Source organism: Cariama cristata, unplaced genomic scaffold (assembly GCF_000690535.1).
Source record: "Cariama cristata isolate BGI_N322 unplaced genomic scaffold, ASM69053v1 scaffold3954, whole genome shotgun sequence".
Lineage (NCBI taxonomy): Eukaryota > Metazoa > Chordata > Aves > Cariamiformes > Cariamidae > Cariama > Cariama cristata.
The window spans coordinates 1-10,114 of NW_009611083.1; the positions used below are offsets into that span (position 1 = coordinate 1).

Here is a 10,114-nt window from a genome sequence, read left to right on the forward strand (position 1 = left end):
CCCTTCCAACTCAAACTATTCTATGATTTATACTGAGGTTAAAAAGAGAGGTTTTCCTAAACGCCATTTACATAAAGCTCCAGGTTGTTGATGGGTAAACCTTGCTGTGCTGGCGTTGGTGCAGAACCAAATACAATACTACAAACATGAAGGACTTCTGACGTCTGCAGAGTCTGATTCAGCCCCACCTGGCATGCCTGCTCTGAAGAACAGGTGTCGGGTTTTTCTTTTGGCATCTGGTGTGTTCCCTCCAACCTTCGCTTGTTTATTCCCCAAGTGATTGGATGTTCTGTAGTTATTTTCTGACCATAGTCTTGATTCTTGCATTTCCTAGTAGCATCATGAAGCAGCTTGTCAAAAATTTTAAATATTGTTTTTCCTCCTTATGCTAAATGAAAATTTCAGAATAAATTTTTTTTTTTGAGATTGAATGACCTAAAAGCCATTATTTCCCTTTCAAGTTGAAAGCAAGGGAGGACGTGTTTGAAAAGACGGCAGTTTAAGAGCCCTCTTTCTTCAAAGAGCCTGGCCGATGCGAAGATAAACCTTCTAGAAGTGACTTCCTTCCCTGGTTGAAACTCAGTGAGGGGTAACACAGTCAGTTGTGTGCACATCGGTATGATGGTGTGTCTTGAAAATAGTCGAGAACTCTATCCGAAAGAAACTTTTTTTAAACAAAACTCTTTCACTTAAGTATAAAGATATCTTTTTTTTTTTAATAACCATAACTCATTCAACTGTCACCCTGCACAAAGGGTTAAGAGCTCCAAAGGATTTCACCTGTAGATTTCCGTGAAGTGGTAATTCTTCAGGGCCTTTATCTAAACCAACAAAAACTGCAGTGGCTGCTTGAAGACTGACCCTTTATTGTTAAAGAAAAAAGAAGAGATTTAACTGAATTAGTTTGCATAATATACTTGCGTGCAGTTACAGAAACAACAATAGCAGTGTGATACCATTGTTGACAAAGAATGTGAAATATTGCCTTGTAGAGGCTTGAGCCTGTAGGTATGTGTCAGTGGCCGTGTACTGCTGATGAAGAATTTCCCGTAGTTCAAGGAGTAGGAGCCTTTGTTTTTTTGGAACAAGAGGATCTGTGTTCTGCCATCCCCATGTAAGTCGGTGACCCTGGGCTGCTGCACAGTGGCCACTTGGGTCAACCCTTCATTAACCAACCCATAACAAATGCCCATTGTGTTTTCTTGGGAGCGTGGCTGTGCCTCTCAACGTATGCAGTTCTGTATCTTCAGCTCTGTGGTTTTTTTTTTTTGCTAATGTGGGTTGGTGGTTCTTGTCCAATATAGTGAGAATCGGTTATAAAATGATGAATCGTTTTACCTAAGTTCCTTTGTATCTCTTTGTTTGGATGAGTTTGTTGTTGGAACCCTGAACTTCACTTCCATGTTCCTGTTCTCCGCTAATTCGCAACCGGGCACTGCTGCATTGGCTCGCCAGAGTCCTAAAACAGAGCAAATCTTTCGTTAACAGGGAGAGTCTCCGCACAGATTGCGCATCTAAGAGCGAGTGTGGTATAGATCAGAATCAAATTGCTCTGTGCTTCCAAACCTAGACCAAAATTAAAGGAAGCTGAGCTCCTGTAGTAGGAGTTGTACGTATGCCACTTTAATGGCCCTTGACAGTTTTGGTTTTTAAAGCTTGTACCAGACGATTTCTGCGAATGGCTGAAATGTATGACTAGAGCTTTTGGTATCTTTGGTGTTTGGATAGCGTCGTACATACGGCACGCTGACTGACGCCGCTCTGAAAGTAAGTTTCAGAAATGTACCGTTTGTCAATCAGAAGTGGTGGGTTTTGCTCCCTTAGACAGCTTTCTGTAAATCCAAGTCGGTGTTTGCTGGCTGTTGTTCCTAATAATAACTTCAAAAGGATGAAATGTGAAAAAAGTAAATCGTTGTTTATGGGTGTATTTGTTATGCCAACCTGAAAGCTTTAGCTGCAAACCAGATGAATCGGTTCAGGTACATTTTCTGTTTAGTGCCAGGAAGTTAAAAAAAAAGATACAGATTGGGGAGGAAAAGATAAATGGTGATTCTTTCTACTTTGTTTCCAATTTATAGCTTTATATATAATGTGTATGTGTGTACTTCAATACATTTTTTTCATGTAGGCATTATTAAAACTTCACCTTCTAGCAGAAATCCCAGGGCTAGAGTGGGTTTGTTGGTATTAGCAAGGTTCGCTGAGGACATAAACATGCTACAGGACTCTATCAAAGGGATGAAAAGCATCGCTGAAGTATACATCGGAGATTATGTAAAATCCTAATCTCCATAGGGGAAGCTGGGTGGAATCCAACCCAAGAAGTAAATTCGCTTGCGTCATTTATCTTTCTGCTCCTGAGGGTATGTAATTAACTCGCAGATCTGGGGCAAGGCTGAAATCAATGTAAGATTGTGTTTATGCTGGCCAGGTACTGGGTTTTTTCTTTTAAGGTTCTGATAAAACATCACATGAAATGTAATGCCCGTGCAGTAAAACCTGATTTAGATGATCTAGCTGTTTGTTTGTTTCTGTACTGGTGTGGGGGTTTTGTAAACAACTGGGAATTATTGAGTGCTAAAGCAAATGTTTCTTATTGTGTTATGGCACAGGAGGCGCACAGTTGTTGACATCAAACTCTGAGTAAACTTTCAAGGTCTCTTATTAAAATCTTATTTTCTCTTTTTTCTTCCCCATATCACTTTTCAGGTTGCAAAGGTGCTAAAGCATGGCTGACTTGGATCACAACCTCAGTCTCGCGGATGCTCTGACAGAGCCGCCTCCCGAGATTGAGGAAGAAGTGAAAAGGGACTTCATTGCCACTCTGGAAGCAGAGAAATTTGATGATGTGGTTGGAGAAACAGTAGATAAAACAGACTATGTTCCTCTGCTGGATGATGATGATGCAAAAGCTGGGAGCCAGGAACCAAAAAGCAAACCCCATGCAGACGGTATTCAGGTGGAACGTAAGTGTCTAAAGCACAAGACCAAAAAGCTGCATCACTTAAGCAAAAGTGTTCTCTGATGCCTATTGCAATGTCACTAGGCCTGCTAAAACAGGACTTTAATGTGTTCCTGGGTTTAGTTTGAGGAATTTATTTTAAGTGCAAAGATTGAAATCAAATCCTGTTTCTTGCTTTTCTACTCTACCTTCTGTTCAGTTCTTCAGCCTGTAAAATAAGCTATCGTTACTAGTCCACAGAAGATGCTATTATTTATGGTAATATTTTGTGGGCTGCCTTGGGCTTCTCGGAGAAAGCCGTGCCTGAAGTGTGTGACTGCTACACTTGTGTACAGTGCTTTCCGTCTCAACTATGCAAGATACCGCCAGTGGGTAATGGCAAATCCAAGGTGTAAAGATCAATGACTAGCTCTCTCTGGTGAGGTCTGCAGATCAGCGTGTTCCTAAGGGCCACACTGTTGGTGAGCTTCAGATTCAAATGTTTAATAGCGAAGGCTTTGTTTCTCCACTGATCCAAGGGACTACTCACTTTGATTTCTTGCTGCATGTATATGCTGGTTATGTGCCTATATAGTAAAATGTGGCACTGTTTCTGCTGGTTGTGAATGTTTACTAACCTAGTTGATATTTATTAGTGTTAATAGCTTTATCAAAAACTACTTAGAAAAAGGAGAGATTTAAACAGATACTTGTTTCCCTAGCTGAGTAAAAAGGAAACAGTGAGATTTGGGGGTCATCCATTAGCTTGCTTTCTCAGTAAGGAATGTAAATTCTTTGTGATTTTGCCTGTGTAGTGTTTCTCCCCCTCAGCCAAGTGGGGCTAGTTACCTGTGCCAAGTAGTGCCTTGATTTTTTTTTTTTTTAATTTTTTGACCTTGATCTATGCTATATGAAAGATGATGTTTGCTCCCAGATAGGTAACCTGATGACTTTTTTCTTTTTTTTACCTTAATCCTGATGCTCATCAGTGTTGATGGAAGTAAGGATCACCCATCAGAATAAACAGGACCTCCAGGACTGCAGAATGGGGAATTATGCAATGGGGGTTCTTGGTCTGTTTAAGGCACTTAGTTGCATTCTTTAGAAGTATATCAGGTGCCTTGTAATACAGAAAATGTAATATTGAATTTTCCGTACTAACATAGTTCATTAAATGGTAACAAACGAGTAGGAGGGATGGAAGTGGGCAAAGAGATTATAAAACTTTGAGTTTTGGTCAGTTCAGATGTGTATTATTGTGTTCAATTATAGTACTTCTAATGGTAGGTGTGTTGTATTTTAGCATTGCAGAAGTGACAGTAACAGAGAAACATGAAGACTTGTTAACACTTTGCCTATGGTTTAAGGACGTTTTAAAATAACACTTTGTTCTAGAAGTTACAAATTGTAAAACATCTCAGCACCAGAATTTCTTAGTGTTAAAATCATTATGTGATATTGTTTTAAAATACAAGTTCCTTAAGTCGTGTCGTCCCAGACATGTATCCCTTGAACATTACTATCGTAACTCACCATTTCAAATAACTTCAGGTTCTTAAAGCAGGTATAATGAGGCCTTTGGGGTTTGCTTAGTAATTAAAAGTTTCTAAACTGCTGGTTCCTGTGTGCAGAACTGAGGCAGAGATAGTGGGGTGCTAACACAGGTTACCTCTGGGCCAGGCTCTTCATCTGCCTCTCTCGGCTTTTCTAACCCCCCTTCCTCTCCCCCGTGCCTCCCCTGGCTGTACAACCAGCTGTTTTGTCTGCTTGTGCAGAACTTGTTTCCCTCCTGCATGGCAAGAGGGGATGCAACTTCTCGTTCTTGGTTTGGAGATTTGTTTTTCCCTTTTTTGGCATAGAACAGTTACAGAGCATTATCTAAATCTTTGGCAAGATGAAAACAAGACCCTAACTGAAGAAATTGGAGAGCTTGCTTGCCTTGAGTGGATAAGATAATGTTTTTCAGCTTTCCCATCTTGTACCAGGAGGGGAAGGACTGTCAAACTCTGCAGCTTAAAACAGTGTCAATTTACTAAAGACCAGTCTTAGGATTTGATCCTGTTATGTTTAATTTGTCTAATCTGTTTTCCCCTGAAGTGATAAGGATACCTATTTCTTCCATGAGATTTAGTCAATGTTTATAGCTGTTTAAAAAAATATAGTAAAGTTTAAGGTACTTGCTTTTATTGAGGCTATAGAATAAAAGAGCCTGGGCAAGATATTACAAGGTCCTAACGGGGGTGTTAAGTGTTGTTCTAGTGCAGTACTTGGAGTGTAACGTGAAGGTTTTGGGGAAGGGGGACTGCCAGGTGAAAGGCAGCAAGAGTTCTATGTCTCTGGCTCCAAACAGAACTGCAAATAGCTCTCTTTTCCTGAGGGAGAAGAGTAGCTTTCATGGATCAGGCTTTTCAGCCTCAGCTTGTTAATTTATTTATGTTAAAAGGCATGAATGTGTTCAGACAGCATGGTCTCTGCTACTGAGATTGCCTTTCCCCAGTCAGAAGAGGTTTAATCATACGTCCTGTCAGGCTCTAGCTATTCCGTCTCTGCTCAAGGTTTTTCTTTCACTTTTTTCCTGAACCCAGGAGCCGGATTAGACAAGTTTAACAACCAGATGAGCCCCTGTCATGGACTTGGGTGAGCCACATGGGTAGAGAGAGGTGGAAAAGAGGAGGCAGATGTGATGAGCTGTTGTACGGTCACCTACAAATTTGTCCGAGAATAAAACTCTAATAACAGTTAACTTTTAAAATATCATTGGAGAGGCACAGCTTAAGAAGAAAGGGTTTTATTCTTTCCAGCACCTGGCTGGACATCATAATTTGGCAAATTCTGGGGTAATCCTCTTATGGCGTTGTGGGCTTTACATAACGCTGAAGGATTGCCTTGGGTGTGTGCTGTACTGTGTGCACCTAGCTTTCCTCCTAAGTTCCAAGGCTCCAAGGAGTTCAGAGGATCCTGTGGAGCTTCCCGTTCAAGTCACGGAGGCTGTAGTGGCTGTTTTCATTAGGGTGCTCATGTGAAGTAAGGGATACGCATCCTAAAGTGTGAAGGAAGAGATGTTTGGGTGGGAGCGAGTTCCAACTGAAAGGAAAATACTGTGCTTCAGTAGCTTGCAGCAGCGCTCCTGTGAAATGTTTTAGTTCAAGTGAGGATCAGTATTATTTCTGAAATGTTTGATTGTGTTATTGTTGAAGAATTGTGTACAAAGCTAGGTCTGCGGCATAACTTATACACGGTAACATGGCCACGTACACTTGTACAGGGATGTTTGGCATTCTCGTCCTCGCTCTGTTCACAAACTTGATGAGTCTTAGCTTCGCATACAGATTTTTTTTTTTAATACAGAAACAAATACTGAGCATGATGTAAGCGATGAAGTTCTTTTAATTTGCTCTGGGCAATGGCTTTGGGGCTTTTTATGAGCACACGTGTCGCCACGAGATGGCTCTGCTGGCGCTGCTGGACAGACGCTGCGGGACAGCGGAGCAGACCGTCCTCCCCCAGTACGGAAACAAAACGCAGCTCCAGAGCCTGAAACCCAAGGCCAAACCACAACGTTTCTCTTTCCTTTTACCTCCCTTTCCACACTAGGACTAAGTGTCTGTCTTGCAGAAGGCAGCAAGCTTTGCTTTTGCAAAAGAAAGTTTAGACAGTTCATCACATCTGAAGCTGAAGATGGAGAATGCTTCTTATACTCTGAAGTTTCAGGAGGATTAAAAAAAGTCAGCAAATGATGTTAAGATACTTGCATTTTTATCTCATACGATACGTTAAACATCTCCCTCTCAGTCTGTCCATCCCCATTCCTGTTCAAACTTCTGGGCAGTGTAAATCCCTATATTGTCTTTTTGTACAAAAACAAGTATCAAGCATGATCTGAGTGCACGCTCAGATCTGTCAGACCCTTGCCAAATAAACATGAGAAATAGTTGAGAGAGACCCAGGTGATACCAAAGGTGCGCTCCGAAGCTGGGGGTGTTTTGTATGCTCTGCCCCAGATTTCAGCTGCTTTCCCAGCACCTCCTGGCCCAGCTGCAGAATCTGCAGGTTCACTTCGGCGTAGGGCCTTGTACCAGTAATCTGTCAGGAGCGTATTTCTGTGTGTGTGTGTGGGGGGTGGTGCTTTTGTTTAAAGTGCAGATCGTATTGTAAAGCTGCCTGGATCTTGGGTTGAGTTGCTTAACTACATAATATACCCCCATCTCCTTAAGGAGGAAGGAGTGCCTTAAATATTGTCTTGATAAGCCAAAGAGTTCTTAAAACTTTTTCCATGTTTTATGAACTAAAGTGGTGAAATTAATCCAGTTGGTACAGTTCACAAAGCCAAATGAATCTTTTTTCTAGCTTAGTTGCTGCAGACTGATTTAGCGTCGCTCAGGTAATGTTTGTGCTTAATTAGTGAACTTCACTTGGGGTTCTCTAATATCTGGCTATCTTGGATTCCATCCCATCACAGGCAGCCGGTGATGAGACACAGTGATGAAACCTTCAAGCTCCAGCTTCCTCTTTCAGAAGAAGAGGTGTGAGGGTGGGATGGGGGAGAGGGATCTAAGTGGAAGTTGGTGGGGCAGGTCTCCTTTTCCTGCCCTTGGAGGCCAGCCCTGCCCGTGCAGCGGTGCTTCCCTTAGTGCCAGCTGACAGTACGGGCGCGCTGCTGAGAGCTCTGGCGTCCCGAAACACAAAACCAAGCCAGCCCTGGCTTCCATTGAAATTCAAATTCCCTTTAATTCTCATGGCTAGAGGGAGAAGCTTGAGAATCCAAACCGAGTGTTTATGTCATACTGGAATGCCAAAGGGCAAGCAAAACCCTAAGCCTTTCTCTTTTTTCGGTGGCTTTGGGAGATGATGAGCTTGCTTGCTGTTCAGAAGCCATTTTGAGACAGAATATTTAAACATAGGAATTGAAATAGCTTAAACTACTTGTTTAAGAGTTACCAGCTAGTTTTGACAGTATGGCACTCTGTTTATCAGCATTTTTGTTCCCCCCTCATGTTTTTTTGTCTAAACTCTGACAAAGTTGCGTTCAACAACATCGCACACAAACCTGTGATGGGATGATCAAACGTGCAAAATGGCTCTCGTCCACAATCTGTCCGCCCCACCCTGGACCTGCCGAGAGCTCTTTTTTCTCTTTGCCCTCTGGTATCCCGTGCCTACTACAGAGCAGGCTGCAGGTCTGGTGGTGGAAGCGCGCTCAGTTGTGGTTATGCTTCTGTGAGCGCTATGCCAAGTCACTGCTGGAGATTAGGGGGTTTTATATTGGCACTGTCCATTTGCTTGAGATTATCGGTTTAGCGAATGCTGCCTTAAATTTGTTTATATAAAAACAATCCTTTGATCCACTAGCCAGATGCAAATACTATCTTGTGATTCTGATGAGGATTATGTAGTTACAACATCTTGACATGTTTTTGTTTTTATGCAATTTAGAGTATGAGGGGAGGAGACCTGGCCCTGAGAAGATTGCCGAGTACTTTCACACTTGCGCTCCAGCTAACTAAAACAAGTTTGCTTTTGCTCCAAAGGAGCTGACCTTCAGAGACATAAAAATACAAACTACTGATGCTGGGTGGAGTTGTTTGATTTGACCTGATTTTCTGGAAGTTTATCTTCCAAAAAAGCTAAAACTGTAGAGGAAACCATTTTACCTGCTTGTCATCCTTCCCAAGAAACGCAGAAGGAAAGTCATGGCATTTCTGATTCTTCTGCTCACTTGGGAACTGCTGAGCTTAAAATCTTCTTTAAATTTTACCTGGTTAAGTGTTTGATTTGGAGGGACCCTGGCTTGACTGAGCACGGGATGCATGTGCGATGGTGTCCTGCTTATCCCTGCGTGTTTGCAGAGCTTTTTGAGAAAGTTAAAAGCTGTTTTCTATATCGGACTTGCTTACCGGTTCCTCTGCTGTTCTGGAAACCGGCGTTTTTCCGATCCCTTCCCCGCCGACGGCTCTGCGGAGAGAGGAGCAGCCTTCGGCAGCTGGCAGGGAAAAAAAAGGGGCGGCTGCTGTGGTTCCTGCTCAGCGTGTCGAGAGGGAGAGCAATGCCGCAATGGCTCTAACCTGTTCTTTTGCCCTCGTTCCCCTGCCGTTGAAGCAAATGTAGGATTTTCAGTATGTATGTCTTAGCATTTTTGGTGTTTTTTAAATGAGTGAATATAGGGGACTGAATAAGATGAAGCTTCTCTGAAGGAAAGAATTTGTGCTTTGTAGTCTAGAAGCTGCGCAGACTTGAGAGCCCTATCAGCTCTATGGAAGGTTAAGCCAGAAACACAGCTGGCTGCGAGCTGTCCATGTTTTCATCTACCACAGTGTTTGGTAGGCTCGACTAATATTTTGGTAGGGCTTTTTTAATTTCATTTTAAGTTTGCAGAGCCCTTGGTAGGGGAGGGTGGGGTGTCCTGGCTTTTCTTTTTGATAGAAGGCACTTGACTTGGATCACTTGCTACCTAGGAGATCGGTCTCTAAATGAAACTTTTGTACAGATGAAGTGTTTATTTTCTGAGTAGCTGAAATGCACTGAATTGCCAGGAGCACTACTGAGTGGACTATACGTAGCGCAAAGCTGACCTCAAGCGCACACAAACTGCTCGTTCCCAGTGCTACCAGACCAGTCTTACAGATGAACATCTTTTTGCAACCCGAAGCAAGTGTTCAAAGTATGCACACCGGCGTGCAGACTGAATTTGTAGTGTTAAGCCATATTTGTGATCAAGTTGAGTCCTGTTTTTAGTGCATGAATAACGGCAGTGGCATCAGGACCAGACTATGAAATGTTTCAATAGCTGTATTGTCTGGGCAAGATGTAATGATCAGGTTTGAATAAAACTGAAAGCAATATGTAGTCGCTTTGTCCGATTTAAAAAGAAGTTGCACTCAAGTTTTCAGTTACAGCTTAAATACTGAAGAAGTGGGAGTGAGTTTGTGGGTCATGGTAGTGGGGGTTGCTGTTTACTTTCCCCACCACCAAAAGATTTTTTTTTTTTTTTTTTTGACACGTTTAGCATGAGTGAACGCTAGAGAAGACTTGCAAAGCCTCTGGTACAGTGGCGTCATCAGCTACCTTCATTAAACCAGTGTTATGACACCCATTTGAGCAGGACTTAATAAAACTTGTAGCTCTTGCTCTTGGGCTTAGCTTCCTTGCTGCTAACTGGAAGGGTCCGCAGGACCC

At 42.4% G+C, this 10,114-nt stretch overlaps 1 protein-coding gene across 1 annotated transcript in view; it reads left to right on the forward strand.

Annotated features, from left to right (window-relative positions):
- Positions 1–2,728: 2,728 nt before the first annotated feature.
- LOC104160045 (microtubule-associated protein 4-like) overlaps positions 2,729–10,114 on the forward strand; it is a 62,211-nt gene continuing 54,825 nt past the window's right edge. The window contains exon 1 of the mRNA XM_009698098.1: positions 2,729–2,966. Coding sequence (XP_009696400.1) covers positions 2,729–2,966 — 238 coding nt within the window. The remainder of the gene's footprint in view (positions 2,967–10,114) is intronic.